Below are 18,629 nucleotides of genomic sequence, written 5' to 3'. Positions count from 1 at the left end.
AAACTTAAATAACTATTATGTTATATTATTTTAAAAATATTTTTTTATTAAATACACTTGTAGTGATTTAATATTTTTCTAATTCAGTTTAAATAACAATTTAGTTCGGTTCAATTTAATATTTTTCTAATTCAGTATAAATTATACTGAAAAATAACTTTAAATACACATGTAGTGATTACAAATTAAGAGTATCTCTTTATATTGGATGCATACGAATCCTATCCTTTGAGATTTTATTCTTTAATATATGTTGGAAACTGTTCTTTATTAAAAGTTGGCAATTGAGAGAGTACTTTTGAAATTGGTGGCATAAGACGCAAAACATGCTAATAGAAGAATGTTGAAGCTTGTACAAGTGATAAGTTGTTAAGCACTCCTGTAGAGATAATGATAAATTTGATGTGACAAAAAGAAAAACATACAAACCTATTTTTATTTTTTTTGTATGGAAGTTGATAAAGAATTATAGGGTTTGATTTTTTTAGGGGAGATGGTTAAGCTATAGAGTTGATCCTTGGTTCATCCTGCATACACTCCATAGACCCCTCAATCCTCGTAGTCGTAGCAACACTCTGTAATGCCTCCCTCCTTCACATCTAGTTCACATGACTAGTTGTGCTCCATCCTCCACATTTTCAAGTCTTTTCCCAACTCTGCAAACCTTCATTTTTTAGACTTCTCAACAACGGTCTGAAAGTTGGTATATTGATTCTGGTGCTTCTCGTCCCGTGATTGCGATTCCACAAAATTAGACTCATGAAGCTCCAATGAGCAATCAAGAACATGTTTTTTCTCAGTAATAGACAAGGTTTGCTTATCCGCTCAGTTGGTTTAATTTCTTTTCCTTCTCGTACTCATCCAATTCATTTAAATAACCCACTATTGGTTCCTTCCATTTCTTGGTACTCAACTACACAAGATACAGTTAGAAAGTATCACACTTTCAACTGCTGACCATAATGAATTGGTTTAGTTTTGATATACTACACTGTCCATTATCTAAAAATTATAAACTAATTATTACAAAAGATTAAAATAACCTTTAAAAATTATACAATTTATGATTAAAAGTGAACTCTAATTAAATTCTAAACAAATACATAAAGAATCACTATCAAATAGTAAGCAAAATATTAAAATTAAACCTGAGCTAAGAAATTCATCACATTCTTTCTATGAAGCATTATAATGCTTGTTTCAAGTAATTAAAACCACAAAAATGCACTTCATAAAGTAAATCAAATTACGTCGTAAAAAGAATGATTACAGGCCAAAAAAATGGAAAGAAGGCATGTGTATAAACCTTTACATGGAAGCTAAAAGGTCTCGCAACTCTGCTACAGAAGGGACTGATTCAGCAGGGTAAATCCTCGCGACAAGTTGGACAAAGGTTTCGTACTTATCAAGAAAATCATTCTGTAAAAATTGTGGAAACAACAATCAGAATTTGTCACACGCATTTTTACTTAGATATAGCAGACATTCTTAGCTTATAAGCTAGTCAAAGTAACTTATAAGTTACTAAAGTGCCTATAGTAATTGACAATACTTAAATATGTTGAGGATGAAGCAGTTAGAAGCCCGAGCATTCAATACAAAAATATTCTTTATTGTATTTCTTATGCTCATTTTCAGAGTTTGTGGAATTTCAGTAGTCATGCTCTCAGCCAAACTGCCAAAGCAATCACAAGACCCTTGAAGTATGGCCTCAGAAATATTTACCATATGATTGTCGGTTCATTCTTTTTTGGGTCAATTGGAAGTAAGAAGAGCATACCTTGCATTTATTCCACAAGGAAGGTAAGAGTTCCTCCGAAGTCAAGTTTTTATGCAACTTCTTATACATCGCAGCAATGGACTTGTCCACCTATAAAGCAAAGACAATTCACAATGTAAGCATGGCACTTACGAAAGTATTTTCAGAAAAGATAGGCATCACCTTACCCCGGATAAACTGGATTTTAACGTCTTCCGTAGATCTGCTTTTGACAGCCCAACTTGGAAAGGAATCTGAAATTGATGTAGAATATTAGACAATTGTGACATGCAAAAGCACAAATCAATCTTTTAGTACTGTTTGAAAACAATTTTAAAACGTCCCAAATTAGTTACTTATAAGGGAAAAATAGTCCTTAAAATTTTGAGTAATCCTCATGGCTATGCTTAGAAATTCCAGGCCTTACGCAAAATTTATGTTCATAACCAAATTTAACTTAATAATTTTCATTTTTTAACTTTCTTTTTTTTATCACATGTTAGTCGTTAGTATGTTAGTTTTTGTTAATGAGAGAATTTCAACCCATGATCTTTCTCTTCTTCCTTCTTTCACCACAAGTCAATCTTAACTACAAAATTATCAATATTATATAATAAAATAATGCTAACAATTTACTCTTGATAGATAATATTGTTAATCAACACTACTTTATCTTGTAACATTTAATTGATCTCAAATATGATTTAAATAATTTTAGGTCTTTACATTAATGTTCTATGTTTACATGAATCAAAATGAATACCGCAATACAAGTATATACATTTTGATAATTAAGTCTGTTTTTCATTGTTAATACTGGGGAGGGAAATCCCAAATATTAGTATAACAATCTATTTAGTTTCTCATAATTTATTATACATGATGCCTAGAATGGAATTTTAAACTAGATCTACAATGTTTAGTTCAATCAATGTAGGAGAAACGTTGCAATCAATTGTTTGATAAAATAAATCCAAATATATTGAGATGCTGTACAGCATGAGTGTATATGAAGATTAACAAACTGAATTATACAGAAACAAACCTCTTCAGGTGCAACATTATTCAATATCAAGTCCTCAATCTTTCGAGCAAACTGGAAAAGGCGTTCAAATTGCTTTCCAAGGCAGAGAAAGATAATGAGTTACGTCTTACAGGCTATAAATTCAAGTATGGTTGGCAAAAAGACATAAAATAGAGAATAAAATACTTACATAGTAGATAATCACACTAATATGGCGTGTGCAAGCTTGCTCGTAGGCTTCACTAGCCTGATGATAAAACTTCGCCAAAGTGGGAACGACATTTGCAAGGTCATACAAACTGAGCAAAAAGAACAAAATAATAAGTGAAAAATATCTTTGTCTCTGTATAAAGAATTACCTAAAAAAAATGGAAGAATTGAAACAGCCTCGAGCCTCCATTTGGCAGGGTGATGCGTAAACATTACCTATTCTGAAATGCGGCATAGTTTTCAATAAGAAAAATGTCTGCATACTTGGGATCTGTTTGTGCATTTTTTTCCAAAGTTACAAACATTATGCTAACCTGTCAAGCAATAATCCCACCAATAAACAATATGCCAGGAAAAAGTGACAGAAAAAAGATGAAATATGAAAAAGGCAATTTAATAGTACTTGGAATGCATACAATAGGGCTAGGCAGTAAACAATTGAAATCACCTGTAGTATCACTATCTATCAACAAAGTGCTGATGACTTAAGACTCAATTCTTCATTCACTAGGGATGTATCATTGTCTATTGGCTGTCAAGCCAGGGAATAGGTAATGTTAAACCTGTAAAACTTTTCTAAAATACTTCTATACTGATGTAATATGTTTGCTTACTTTAGTTGGTAATGTTTTGTTGAGTAGGTATGACTTTATTCTGGAAATTTGTACACCTACTGACTGTGGGTACATTTCCTTTTGCTGACAACATGTATGGCTGTGATTTCCTTTTGTTGAGTAGGTATGAATGATTGTACACTATGGTTTTAGCAGCAGAAACGAAAATTGCTGTCTCTTTTCATGCTTTTCTCATTGTCATGAGTCTCTAATTATGGTTTAGGCTGTGTTCCTTTAACAGTGGTATCTGGATCTGTGTTCTTATAGGCTGTGGCTTCAAGAAGCAATGCCTTTCCTGTTCCTCAATATTCTGGGGAAAATTATCACATATAGGTTGTTAAAATCAGATCATGCTTGAAGTCCTTTGGCTTATGGGAATGGGAGTATGTAGATCAAGGCAAGGATGTTCCACCATTGAGAACTAATCCAACCATAGCTCAAATGAAGCAACACAAGGAGACTTCGAAGGACAGAGATGTTAATTGCTACACACAGCCTTGAAAAATGATGTTTTACAAGTAGTATGCATTTAGAGACAGTCACACAAATATGGGATGAGACGTCACAAAACAAAACAGTTCTAAAAAGGAGCCACTTACAAATTTTGTGTATGCTTGGTCAACCAAATCCCTCGACTGTCCTGCAACATACTGCTCCATCCGTGTTGCAAGGGATGCAAATCTATATGCAAACAATCAAGGCATTACTGAACACCAGATATGAAGATAAACTTAAGATATTATATACAGACTGGAAACTAAATAGTGAGGTGGCTCTGTCATTTAACTGTTGTGCATAAAAACGGACACCAAATAGAATAGGAGCCACTTTTACATCTTCAAATTTTGTCCTTAAAAGCTCAAGTAATTTCATTGAAACATCATGCAATTTACAGAACCCAAAGGAACCTAACTCAACTTAATGTGGTTCATAAAAACTGGCTAGCAAACAATACCAATTCACCGTGGCAATCCTTAATAACATTACACAATGGTGTTAAGATCCTTTCATTACATTTAGAGAGATTAAATTATAGGTCTTTCCGTGATCTGTTTTAGAAATTGAGTTATGAATCTAACTAAATCTTATAAAACCGACTTGTAAGATAAGGATTGTCCCCACTTATATATATTATTTTGATTTCATTACTAGTCGATAAGAGATCTTCAACAATCTGAAGTCTGTATAGCTGGCTCAAAAGAGTGGAAAATGTACATGATCTTTTCTAGGAAATGCCCAACTAAAAAATACTATACCTTTTTGTTTATTGTAGATATTATAACCACTACACACATTCCCCAGAATTGTACACCACAAATAAAAACTAATAAAAAGATCCACAATTCCATAGAAAACCATTGTGGACCTTAGTGGAATAAATGGAATATAAATAATTTCCTAAAAATGGAATCTTAGAAAGGTACGTGAGAGAGAGAAAAGAGAGAAACTGAGAATTTTTTTTTTAGTATATCTGAAACGTACTGAGGATCCCTATTTAAAGACTGCTGAAGTTAGTTAGATCAGCTAACCGATTTACAGCTCAAGAGTGCTACACAAATCTGAATATAATTGAATTGTAACAGAATACAACTATCTGACAGTGACAGTTATACTACTAATAATATATTCTAACATGGAATAAAAGAAAAATAAATAATTTCCGTAGATCGGGATATACAACCCTCATCAAGATAATATAAAACTGCAACTAATTAAAACCCTAATGAACATGAAAAAATGATGGACCAGCAGATAAAGCTTTCATTCTGGGGGAAAAAAATCCCGATTTTCTTTGGAGAAAAGACGCAAAAAGTAAACTCCAAGGATCATCTTACCTAGGAATGTACGGTAGGACACCCGTTTGGCGAGCATTGCGCTCACTTCTTTCAATCTGATGGCAAGCTTCATCCACAAACTGAAAAAAGATATCCAATTATATGAATTGGGTTAGCATCTCAATCTTCTAAATGCAAGTGGGAATTATTTATAAAACTAGTCACATACACGGCTGAACTGCATAGATATGCGAGACTCTAGATCACCAAGCAAAATGCGTACAAATCCTGCTGCATCAGCTTTCTGACCAGAGAGATAGCGTTCTGTAGTTCCATGCATTGATATGCAGCATAAAGGATCAATTTTGTGTGCCCAATCCACAACAGCAGCGAAGTCTTCCTGAAATCAGAGAAATTATAAAGCAACTTTATAGCAGCAAATCTATTAACATACCAAAATCCATCTGGAAACTCGTTACAAATTGTCAAATTATAAGGAAAAATATGTTTATCATTGCTAGACCATAACATGATTATGCTATGTTCAGCTTACATGAGATAAAATATACAATGCTGCGAGTGAATCATTGTTTTGGTCCCTGAAAAATTGGGCGTTAAACATTTTTGTCCTGAAAGAAAATAAGTGCTCCTGAGATCGTTTAGTCTTCCATCCATCGGTCATTTTAGTCCCTATGTTAACTGATGTCAGTTAACGCTAACAAAAATGCTGATGCGGTACATTAAGTGTCACACAAGATGCACATGTGACATCTTTTAGGTCCTTGAAAGATAGTCATCTTCTTCTACCATCCATTTTCCTCCATACATCTTATGTTTCAGTGCCACAGCCCACAAGCAGCATTTCGATTAGTGTTAACTCACGTCACTTATCACAAGGATTATTAAATATTCAATAACCTTGAGAGCAATTTCTTTCTTTCAAGGACTAAAATGACTAACCCTCAATACTCTATTGCTACGGAGAATTCATAAAAGCTCTACCACTTTATCTTTAATTTGGATCCTCTGGCATGATATTAACAACTATGCTAAGAGAGAAACAACATACAGAACAAGACAGTTAAATTTTCATTACAAAAGAACATCTTGCAATATGAGTTTGGGCTTAATCCAACTCTACAAAATTGACTTGTAAGTGAGAGTTACACCCCACTTGTATACTCTATTTTGGCCATTAACTAGTCAATGTGGAATCTCCAACACATCTCCTTTATGACCATGGCTATTCGCCACAACTTAAGATAAGGAGGCTTTTCAGCACTCTCCCTCATCCTCACACTCAAGGCTACCCTCCAGGAGCGTGGCAAATGCAGGTCTCCCACCAATGAATTTAGGATATATTCTAATACCATCTTAGAATATAAGATTAGGCCTAACTCAAACCTACAAAATTGACTTTTAAGGTGAGTGTTGTTTCCCACTTATATTGGTCATATCACTAGTTGATGTGAGATCTCCAACACATTTCTTTATGCATATGGCTACCTGCCACACTTAAGGTGGGCTACGAGTAACCACAACTAAGGCGACAACATGAGAGGACCTAGATCAATTCATTTCAAAAAATATCATAAGCTAAAAATTTCATTATAAGAGATATAGAGTTTACTATATGCATACTTGAATTCCATCAAGCAAATCCTGAAGTGATTCATTTAAAGCTGCAAAATCCACAGAATTTTTACCTGTAAAGATGAAGAAATGCTCAAATTATGGAACAATTGATCTCACCATAAAAAAATAAAACCATAGGAGTTTAAATATAAAGTTAAAAGTAAAAAAAGAATATTTCTTGAAAGTGATACATGTACCAGATTTACTGTCATTCTCATCAATGTCCATAATTCCCAAATCATCATCATTTTTCTGGTCATTGTGTCCAGTTTTATTACCATCAACAAGTGAGGGAACTTCAAAGCACATGAAGTGTGCAAAAAATGAGCTCTGAAACATAGGCCATGAATAGTTACACATTTGAAACATTAAATATTAACAAGTTCCGGGACTGAGAATATCAAGAACTTTCACCTCATCCACCAGAAGTGGGATAAAAATTGTGAGTATCTTTGCATACGCTTCAGAAACTGCTGCAGTGTCAGCAGAATTTACATTTTGACCAGAACCCATGAAGCCTTCCCAAACAGTTGGGGTTTTGGAAGTTTTAGCACTAGCACGAAGTTCATTAGCAAACTCGCGGGCCTGTAAAGGGATTCCTAAAACTTTAGACTCCATATGCACACTATTTTACCAAAGCATAACAAACAAGAATATATGAACAAGAACCCAAATAATAATAATAATAATAATAATAATAATAATAATAATAAGGTTTAATTACACATTTAGTTTTTATAATTTTTAAACTTATCCCTTTTAATTTTTATAATTAATAAGTGCATTTTTTATTTTTAAAATTTACATTTTAATTCTCAAAAAATCCTTAATAGAGTTAAAAAGATTTAACGACAAAATTTTTTTAAGAATTAAATTATAAACTTAGGCTAAAAAATTTATTTATTAAAGAGACTAAAACATTCTCTTATTAACTATAGAGGCTAAAAAATAAGTTTAAAAATTATAGAAATTAAATGAATAATTAAACCTAATAATAATATTAACAAAATTTCACTTGTCAATCGTAGCAGGTCATAACATCCGTTAAGCGAAGACCAAAAAAATCATAATAAAGAAGAAGTATTATCAAGTTCAAGGATATGTTATTTAATTATTTTCAAAATTACTCCAACATATTTAAAGTTATGTAAATCATATCTCTCCAAGTAGTTAAGTAATAACGTAAAATGATCTTGTTCTTTATTGATGTCTTTGAGTTAGTTGTTGAGATGTACGGAGAGAAGATAGCGATTAAGAAAATAATTTAGTTAGCTAGAACTGATTCAACAAAAGCCTTAGAATTATGGATATCACCCACTTATATAGACAACTTTGGTCTGGTCAATGCAGGATCTCCAAACAAACAAAAAAAAAAAAAAGATGATCCTTTCCCGCAGGAAGTAAATATTACTGGTCATATTTTAAGTCTAGTTATTAAAATATATTTTGCAAACAATAATAATTAAAAGTAATGAATAATGAATACTCAAATTTAAATTGTTATAAATATATATTTATTATATTTTTTTAATTTTATATTTCACATAGATATTACATCACTATTATTACTTACTTGAAGCGAGAAGAAATAAAAACAAATTTTGATAGACTTTATATTTTTTTAAGGAAACATCTCAATTAAAAATATAATTAATTATCTTCCTCAACATTATTATATTTAAATTTAATATGCTACTAAATATTTCAAAAACTTATTTTATTAATGTACATGTATTTTTATATAAAAATAATTTAATCAAAATGCACGGTTTAAAATCCAATGAATTATCTAAAATAGGCTAAACTAAAAAACAAACAAAATAATTATACAGGAAATAAAATCATTACTAGCTATACAGGAAACCAAACTAATTACACAATCAAACCTAATTACAGAAAACAGTCAGGGAGTCAGAACGTTCTTGGAATAATGTGCATGGTTTCCTATTCAAAGAAGTTATCTTCATCACCCAAAGAAGGTTCTTGACCTTCTCAAAGAGATTAGTAAATTGGGTTGTAAAACATCTGAAATACCCATCGAGCAGAATCACAATATTGGAAGTAATGAGGAGATCCCAAAAATGGGAAACTAAAGATAGACCAATACTTCATCCAGGAGAAATTAATCTGTGTTCTAATAACTACAACCTACATTCCTTCAAGAGTTCAATTGGCAGATTTACTCATCAAGGGGCTTCCCACAAAGCCGTCCTGAGATCTTACTTGCAAGCTGAGAATGATTGATATTGAAGGGTAGTGTTGTAAATGTGTAAATTAGCATTATTTTCAGATAAAATAATATCAGTAATTATCCCTGTAATTATTATGATAAACTTATTTCCTGTATTTTCAAATCATGTTTTTATTGCTTATATTTTTTTAATCACATTAGTGCTTGTATTTTTTTAATCAAGAAATATAATTCAGTTTTCCCCTTATTTCAACTATAATGGCCACTTCTCAGTTCATAAAAAGCTAAAGTAATAACAAGAATTTTACCACCAAATGACCAAGAAATAAAAAAAATAATACCAATACAGTGGGTGAATAGGTTGTAATCTCTTACCTCCCTGCGAAGAAGCAAGTTTAGAGAACTGCAATAAGCTTTTCTCAGTGGACCCAAGCAATTCTTATCAAGAATCTGCAAGTTTAGAGGAAGATAATTAAGGGAGGACACAAAGAAATTAACTCAATATATATATATATATGCACAAAACTGAACTCGAAGCAGAAATTGTAAATCATCCATAATTAAACCTTTAAATGCTTCAGAAGGCGTGCATATGTCCTGCACTTGTACCTCAAATCAGCATGATCTGGCCTTTTCAACTGTCCCCGCTGTTTAGAGTAAGCAACCAAAGTGAAAATGAATGATTCTAATTTCTAACACTTTAAAAGTTTATAATTCATAAATTTATGCAGAGAATACCTGAGAAAAGTAATTTTTATCATTTAACATGAAATCCACAAAACTAGCGAAGTAACTTCTCAAGTATTCAGAAGCCTTCCCAACAAAAACAGACTTTATTATTTGAAGTTCTCCTCGCTTCTCTTTAACCTGTAGGAAGACCAGAAACCACCATTAAAACAAATGACTTTTAGGTCCTATACATGTTATCCATACTGGCCGTGACCAAGAATATTAATTTGCTTAGTGATGCCCCAAATTCATAATGTTGAATATAAGCAGCTTCTCAAACCAATCAAAACGGAAGCAACTAATAAATGCAACTCATAATTGCACCCGAAATCTATTTTCTTTATTTAAAATTAACAAAAACAAGCAGGCTTGTACCATGAACTGACGTTTCCTAAATTATCAACAATTTGCTTAACAGCTTGAAAAGTAAGGCAAACCATACTGCTCTCATTTTTGCATAAGTAGGATCTATGTTAGGCACTTCAAGACCACGCATGGCAGTTGTCAACCACTCACATGCTTCCATATTTTGCAGCATTTGTGCTTCATCAAATGAATCTCCTGTCAAACATGCTGAATACTACGCCCAATGAAACACCATTAAAGTAAATACCAAGCTATTGAAAGTTCATCAAACTCAAACTATCTGAATTCACCACTTGAAGCCATACCTCAGAAGGGATACTCAATTGCTCAAGAAGCTTATCAAGCTCTTGAATAAGAGTTCTGTTATTCACATTTTGCATTTCCAACTTGTTATTGCGGGTTTCAATCTGGATACCACAAAAGAATCGAGACAAAATAAGAAAAGTTCATTGGAATGAATTAAGTGAAAGTGAAGATGATAATAAAGGGTCAGGAGGATGAGGGGTCCTCCATACAAACAAAGAAAATATCAATGAAGCAAAGCTACCCAGTCTCTCAGCGTGTTTCTAAGAGAAACCCCCAGAAAAAAGACCACTAGTTTTGCACCAAATAGAAGCCAGCTTCTCCTTCTACTTATCTCTTTCATTTTCACATCACTCTTTGTATTGATTTAGGAAAGAAAAATAAATAAATAGATAATATAAGCTATTAATATAACATAACAAATAAAAAACTGTTTTGAGTTACAATGCCATAACAGGGAGAAAAAGAAAAACAGAAGTTGGACTATTAAAAAAAGACTAATGCAAATGCAGTACTTTGCTTTAGCCAATGAACTGAAAAATAAACTTAATGAACTAGGGTTCCAGTAAACACTGCTATAAATACCACAAAGTAAATTGCAAAGCAAATTATGCTCCAAACTTGAACTCTACAAGCACTTACTGATTCAATATCTTCCCTCATGTGTCGAAGCTTTACATTGAACATGCCTAACCATTCATCCATGTCTTCCACGCAATTTGATGCTGCTTCAAGCCCTTGCAACACCTGCCAGGCACAGATTATTAGTATGAACCACTTCATAAAAACATGTTAAAATAATTTTAAATAACTAATGACGAGAAACACAATGATTTGTAAAGTGAAGTGATGTTTCCTTTTATCACAACAACTCTAATGGTTGAATTGACAATAATGAGATAAAACAATAGCTTAAAATATCAACATGAGGTTTTGAAGTTTTAAGAGGGTGATAAAATCAAGCAAAATGGTTTATCTGATAAAGAAGGTAACAAAAGTGTATTGACGCTCAAATAATTGTAATCACAGCTCAAGAAACATAAATGGTTTGTTCAGTCTATAATTTAGGGGAAGAAAATTAAGCCACAATGAAATACATGAATCAAGGGGCCTGTTTACAGTAACACAAATAAACAGTAAGGTAATACCAGCAAAAGAAAGGAAATCAACTCAAAGAACAGTTATACCTCATCTATCAGAGGTTCACTTTCTAAAATGGCATGCACATTTGCTGCTTCCAGAGCCTGGAGCTCTCTTTTTAACCTTTCAGAAAATGCCTCGGCTTCACCAATACCCATGATATAACTGCACATTCAAAAACCAGAAAGTGACGTAAACAGAAATTTTGGATAGTGAGGATAAGATAGCATCTCATACTTCACATTAGAAAAAAAGTATGATAAAGAATAACATGATGGGGGCAATGTTAAAATAATGAGGCAAAAATAAAAATTTAACACTAACAATATTTTAAAAATTTGAAATAAGTAGGAACATGTGCCCTCACATTGACACAAGTAGGTCCATCCTTCTACAACAATTTAATTATGCATACTTGTATTGTAAAAGAAAATATCATTTAACAAAAGCATTTTTCATTAAAGAATAGCTGAATTATCTTTGTATCCGACTAACACAAGTAAATAAATATTTTCATTTGAACTTTTTAACACAGTCATGTTCAGTACTTGGTGCTTTTTTGGGGGGCAAACATCACGAGTATTGTCACAACCTTTTGTTTATTATTAGAGTATTCTTACTCCAAGAGAGTTATTTTTCTTCTAACTAGTTTTCTGTTAGACAGTTACTAACTGTAGTTAGTTAGTAACTGATTTAGTTAGTTTACAGTTGGACTATAGTTAAGTTGCAGACTTCTCTATATAGAGAGAAGGTTCAGAATTGTAAGACTTGGCTTAATCATTCTGATCAATGATTAAATTGGTTTTACATTTTCTCTCAAATTCTATCATTTATGAAACTAATCCCGCCTGGGTGTTGACTTAGTTCTAGCCAAAAAGTTCTTCTAGTGGATTTTGAAACCCTGCACTGCAGGTAAAGTGTGATACAGAGCTCAGTTTTCCAATTAAGCCACACTTGTTGGTACTGCTAATTAACTTATGATTCCCGTGTATCAATATTAATCACAAAGTATGGACAGAAAGTTTGTAAGGGAAGAAACAGGACTTTCTATTAGATTGCAATAACCCTTTGCAGACAGAAGACATGAATTATATTCTTACTCATCACAAATATTTAACCTCAATACAATTTAAGAGAAAATGATAGCACCTACGTTCCAAGAAGAGCCTCCATGTCCTCTTCCTCTGCCTGGGAGACAAGTTCCTTTTCAACATAGACTTTCAATTCTGTTTCAGCCGCAGTAGATTCAACAGAAGTGCCATCTTGTTGGTTATTTTGAGTGGAAACTGCGGGTGTATTTTCCTATTTCACATTGGTGAAAATAAATAAACAGGGAACCAACAGTCTATAGTAATTAACAGCAATCAGTTTTATCAAAGTTTAACATCCTCAACTTGAAATCAAGGACTTGAAGATCACTAATGAGATTAGTCAGTAGTCACACTCTATCCGTAGTGATAAATACAGAGTAATTATTAGTTAAACATGTAAAGCAAAAAAAAAATTATCTATTACAGAATGATGATTGCAGCTTGATTGTAAAGGCGGTAAAGCAACTTCAAAATTAAGTGATTAGAAGAGCATTATGCACCTTAGCCCAAAGAGCCATCTCCACAACATCAATACCAACAACCTTAGGCAGGCGACCAAGGATATCTTTGCAGATATTTAAGATACCAAACAGGAGGCGATTTCTACAAGAGAAGTAATAGACGATGCAGTGAGCCAAACTCCACTTTCGTTACATAACATAAAACCATAAAGGATTAAACTCTACATGCTTAGATTATACATTTTAATGGTATAACCTGTCATCGACATTGCGCATTGTCCACTGTGGAGGAGCCACACTCTGGCTTCTAAGGTTATCAAACCCCTATAAGATACATATTCATCAGCAAATAGAAACAAGCTACATAGCAGGAAATGGTTGAATCTTGATTTGCTTCTGTTCCAGAAACTTACCAGTGTAAATGTACATCCACTGGGATCATTTGTTGCAACTTCCATTTTTGAGAGGTGCTTCAGCTTGTATAACTTAGCAGGCTGCAGCAACACAATAAATTTTATTTTATAGCCAATAGAAATATGCCAAAACCTCCAGTGGAGGACATTAATTACCTCAAGAACTCCTCCGTTGGAATACTTTAAAACTCGTAGAAAAGCTTTAGTCCGCTGAACTTTGGCTTTGGCTGCACAAAATAATATATAACATGCTGTCACCAACAGTACTACAAATACATGATACATCAAGAGAGAGAGAGAGAAATAGCGCGTTGGTTGCGTACTGCAGAGAGCGAGAACCCTAGGCTTGGCCATTTGACGACCAAGCTTAGCAGTTTTTCCCCAAGTGCCGTGAGTCTTGACGGTTCGAATGGAGAGAACGACCTTGTGCTTCGTGCCTTCAATGGCATGCTCGCAAGCTCGCCGTAGCTCCGCATCGTCGGCGCTCGATTTCGCCATTTTCTTCTATCTGATCTCAAATCGATCTAACCAAGACCGTTTCTCAGAGAAGAGAATAATAAAATCTCAATAACGGTTTTCGGATGCTTGGGGCTTTCTCGTTGCGTTGCGTCCCTGGGGAGGTGACTCGTGTCGCTTCACTTTTTAGCGCGACGAACGATTCGTTACATTACGAACCTAAAGCCTATAATTTGCACGTTCCAAATTTACATGCATTACTTCTCATTTTTTAATTTTTTTTTTACTTCAAGAAATGGCTTGATTACAAAGGAAATCCCAAACCAGGGATCGAAAAAAAAAAGTATGATAAAATTATTTTCATTTATATTATGCTTAAATATAAATTGCAGTAGCAATCTTTAGGTCCTAATAGTTTTTTCTCTTGGGTTGAGTTTTTAATAAAATAAAAATTATTTTTTATTTTTGTTATTTTGTTTTGATCCTTTTAATTCAAATAAAAAAGTCACTCTAATATATTTATTCTTTATTTTAGTCCTTATAATATTTTATTTTATTTATATTAATTTCTTTAAAAAATATTTGAAGGGGCTGATAACAAATGATCCACATATTTCAGAAAAAAACAAAAAATATATATTAAAAGAACTGTAACAATGACTAAAAATAATTTTTTTGTTTTATTAAAAATTAATCGAGTCATTGTAATAATGTCTAAAAATATATTAAAAATATACTTTTTTTGTTTATTGCTATCATAAAAATAATTTACTCGGCATAGTAAATACAACAATCAAATCAGTACAGTTATTGCATCTTTCTAGGATTTTTTTCAAATATTATGTATTCTTTAGTTGTTACATTATATTTACTTACTATGTCTATCTTTTTCTTTTGGGTTTTAGAAATAAAGGAGGAAAAGTTCAAGGTAAGAAAAGTCTTCAATCTCAAGGAGTATTTTGTATTTACATTTTACTCACCCTAAATTGAGAAAGTGTCTAATTGTAAGTTAGAGAAAACTTGAGAAACCTAATGAGTGCAATTGAAACTTAAGGCTATATTTGATGGGATGAAGAAATAAAAGGAGGAGAAGTAGGTAGAAGGTGAGAAAAGAAAATAAGAGAAATAAGATAAAAATAGATGTTATTTGATGGAAGAGAAATAAAGTAGAAAAAAGAAAAATATTTAAATTAAAGTTGTTTGATAGATAAAAAAGAAAAATAATTAAAGTTGTTTAATATATAAAAAAGAAAAAATATATTATTTAATTATCTACTACCCTGTCTTATTTGTTATATATTTAAACAATGTACAATAAAAACTACTTTATTGATCTATATTAAATCTTTGACACCTGTCCAAAAATAGGACATTTTAATCTTTCAATCTTCTTATATTTTTTATTTTGCACACTTTTATCTCTCTCTTTGAACTCATCATCTTTCTTACTCCCCTTTCTATGCTCTCTCTCTCCTCGGGCATCCTTCTCTTTTCTATCTCTCTTTTTTTTTATCACTCTCTCATTTTTTTAAATCTTTTGATTTACTATAAGTATTTATTTACTTATACTGTATTAATATTTAATGTAAAATATTGTGTAATTACTAGACATGGCAAGAAAATCTGTACCCGTGGGTATCCGACCTGACTTTGACAGGTAATATCCGAGTTGATCGGGTATGGGTTCAAGTTCGGATTTTTCCCTATGACCAAAAGTCGGGTATGGGTATAGGATTTCTATATCCGCCCCGACCCCGACCCCGACCCGCCACTGAAAATAACATAAATAAAAATAACATAAATAGGGTCCACACGTGAAAGAATAGGGTCCGTACCCACGCGCCTTGAATAGTGAATAATTAAAATTTACGCATTACACTAATGTATTATGGAATATAAGTAAAATATATATTTGAGGAAAAACACATTTTTATTTAGATATAGTTTATTATATACATTTACATTAAAAAAGCTAAAGCCACATTTAGAGAGAAAAGCTAATTAGCTAAAGCCGCATTATATCACCAAACAGCATCCTACGATCCTACCCCCAACCCTAACTTCAGACCTTGAATCTTTCTCTTCTTCTTCCTTCAGGTAACCAGGTATGACTTCCTTCCTCTTCTTCTTTTAATGGTTTTCTTTACATTTTGCGCGAACAAGCCGGAAGGAAATCAGTGATCTTGCGCTGTTATGCTCTCTGTCTGATTAGTACAGTGGTTTTATTTTATGTTCCTTGCTTTGGATTGAATGTGAATTTTCATTAGTGGTCTCTTAGATATAGGAGGATATAGCAAAGCTCTTAATAAAAACACAAACCCTAAGAGCCGAACACGACGTTGTGCTTTGTGTAGTTGTCCAACCGCGTCACCACAGGTTTTCCATCTAAAGCTTTTTCTTCTTAAAATGTTTGCTTTTATGCTTTATGTGGTATGGTATATATCAATATCATTGTATGCTTTTTCAGTCTTGTTTTGTTTTATATGAAAGGTAATGTTTGTGAAAAATTTGCATAAGTAAAAGACTAATTATTTAAATTAACATAAAGTAATTAGGGGCGAGAGTAATATTTGAGGGACTAATTTGATGGTTTATGTATTTGAATGGTTCCATCTATCTCACTAGTAAGTATAAATCCATGTTTCCAACAACAAACTCATATCAAAATGCTTCAAAAGTTAATACTTGATATACATGCAATACTTATTTATTCCAACAAACATCTAAATATATAGATAAACTTATAGTATAATGTTAAAGCCTAAACTACATATCGTTAAAAGAGGGAGCGGGAGGTAAGAAACTTAGGAGGCATGAGAGAGAGGAATTGAGGGGTAAATATATTATATCCGGTGCATGTATTAAGCACATCTTATTCATAGGGGGTGGTTGCCCCCCTTATCCTGAACGTGGTTCCGCCCTGTGCATGGGAGTAGTAGTGTACATGACGACATCTTATTTTTTGTAACCTACTAACAAAGTATTTTGAGTCACTACTAATTTTTATAAATTTTCATGTGTTATAAAGTGTTGTTTTTAATGGAATAATGAGAGTTTTTATTTTATTTTAATTCTTGACCCGCATGATTCAGTAGAAGGAAAATTACAAGTGCTTTGGAGGAAAATTGATGAAAAAACGTGAAGAAAAAATCTTGAAGAAAAAATTAAAGATTGAGATAGTTTTCTTAACGCACAAGACAGGTCAAGTGCGTCTCATCGCTTAGCGGTCAACTCAAGCTTAGTGCGAAGAAGACTCACGAAGAAACCTAAAGGCGTGCTTAGCGCGAATCCCGCATTAAGCGCGTGATCCCCGCCATACTCGCAAAGCCCAAACGTCGCCCCCCTCAGCGCATGATCACACCACAATACCTGCTAAGCCCAGAAGGACGCGCTTAGCATGAGGTCGCGTAAAATTTAAACTACTTTAGGCCTATAAAAGGAGTATGAAGTAAAGGAAAAGACACACTTTCTATTGAATACACCCAAAGCCTGAGTATCTCTAATAGGATAAACTTTCTTTCTTTAGCCATTCTCCCCTTCTCCTCCCTTATCCATCCATTTTCTTCTTCTATTCACTTTAACCCTTAAAGTGTAAAGTCTCTCATGGCAATGAGAGGTTAAACTCCATTGTTGGGAGTCTAACAGACCAACTCTTGTAATGTATCTCTTTCCTACTATTTATTTAGTGCAATTCCAGTTTTTATTATTTTTTGTTGTACTTTATTGTTATTGATTGTGGTCTGATCATCCATGCTCATGTATTATTCAGAAAGTGATGCATTGGAAAATGGTTATTGTCTAGAAAACTGAAAAATGGCATCTAAATTAAATCATGTCTAGGAATAGAGTGATATTTGTTTAGCCTATTTCATGCATATTTAATCTTAATGCGATTTATTATTTTATCTTTGCAAAGGAATTTAAAAGAAAAAATAAATAAATCATGTTCTTCATGCGGGGAACCAAATATAGAGCATCATAGTAGATATGAGAAAATTTGGAATAACATTAGATAGAGAAAAATTATTAACATTGTATCATCACAAGTAGTTTTGGCATGCTAGGTCTCAACACATTTGCATTCTAAATTCATCATTCGCATTTGAATCATTGTTTATTTTTGTCTTTGTGCCTTTTATTTTTCTCTTTAATTTCTCACTTAGAATTCATTATCTCTTCTACTCTATCAATTGCTTAAAAATTAAATTTACGTCAATCTAAGTACAAATAAAATTATTGAAATGACTCACGAAAAATAATATTAATATTACACCTTAGAATATGACTTCTATGAATATAATATTACACCTTAGAATTGTTGGAATGACTCAGGAAAAATAACTTCCGAAATAGCTCCACTAAGATTATTTAATGTCTTGTAAATGGATAATGTCCTTGTTAATCAAATTTTTAAAAAATCAAAAGATAGAAACAAATTCTGACAATAACACGTAATTTTTTT

The 18,629-nt window shown here is 32.6% G+C and overlaps 1 protein-coding gene across 1 annotated transcript; it reads right to left on the bottom strand.

Moving 5' to 3' along the window:
- Nucleotides 1–1,050: 1,050 nt before the first annotated feature.
- LOC114408665 (exocyst complex component SEC3A-like) lies at nucleotides 1,051–14,322 on the bottom strand. Its single transcript, XM_028371794.1, has 25 exons — nucleotides 14,035–14,322; nucleotides 13,868–13,938; nucleotides 13,712–13,792; nucleotides 13,555–13,622; nucleotides 13,338–13,440; nucleotides 12,900–13,048; nucleotides 11,794–11,911; nucleotides 11,249–11,353; nucleotides 10,609–10,710; nucleotides 10,380–10,517; nucleotides 9,947–10,075; nucleotides 9,775–9,855; nucleotides 9,584–9,658; nucleotides 7,432–7,602; nucleotides 7,215–7,347; nucleotides 7,024–7,088; nucleotides 5,612–5,782; nucleotides 5,443–5,522; nucleotides 4,207–4,288; nucleotides 3,210–3,307; nucleotides 2,974–3,082; nucleotides 2,805–2,876; nucleotides 1,948–2,013; nucleotides 1,781–1,870; nucleotides 1,051–1,419 (listed from the first exon to the last, which is right to left on the bottom strand). The coding sequence occupies exons 1-25, from the start codon at nucleotides 14,207–14,209 to the stop codon at nucleotides 1,309–1,311; spliced, it is 2,643 nt and encodes an 880-aa protein (XP_028227595.1). The 5' UTR covers nucleotides 14,210–14,322; the 3' UTR covers nucleotides 1,051–1,308.
- Between the last annotated feature and the right edge of the window lie 4,307 nt (nucleotides 14,323–18,629).

The sequence above is a fragment of the Glycine soja genome, chromosome 4, assembly GCF_004193775.1.
Source record: "Glycine soja cultivar W05 chromosome 4, ASM419377v2, whole genome shotgun sequence".
Classification (NCBI taxonomy): domain Eukaryota; kingdom Viridiplantae; phylum Streptophyta; class Magnoliopsida; order Fabales; family Fabaceae; genus Glycine; species Glycine soja.
The sequence above is the reverse complement of the archived record's forward strand: the minus strand, read 5'-3'. Positions and strand labels throughout refer to the sequence as shown.

Excerpts from the sequence above, each read along its gene's own strand:
- LOC114408665 (XM_028371794.1), bottom strand. The coding sequence starts at position 14,209 with ATGGCGAAATCGAGCGCCGACGATGCGGAGCTACGGCGAGCTTGCGAG. Across the intron at positions 10,518-10,608 it reads AATTGAGTATCCCTTCTGAG|TATTCAGCATGTTTGACAGG; the intron begins GTATGGCTTCAA and ends CATTGGGCGTAG. Across the intron at positions 2,877-2,973 it reads TTAGTGTGATTATCTACTAT|CAATTTGAACGCCTTTTCCA; the intron begins GTAAGTATTTTA and ends TGCCTTGGAAAG.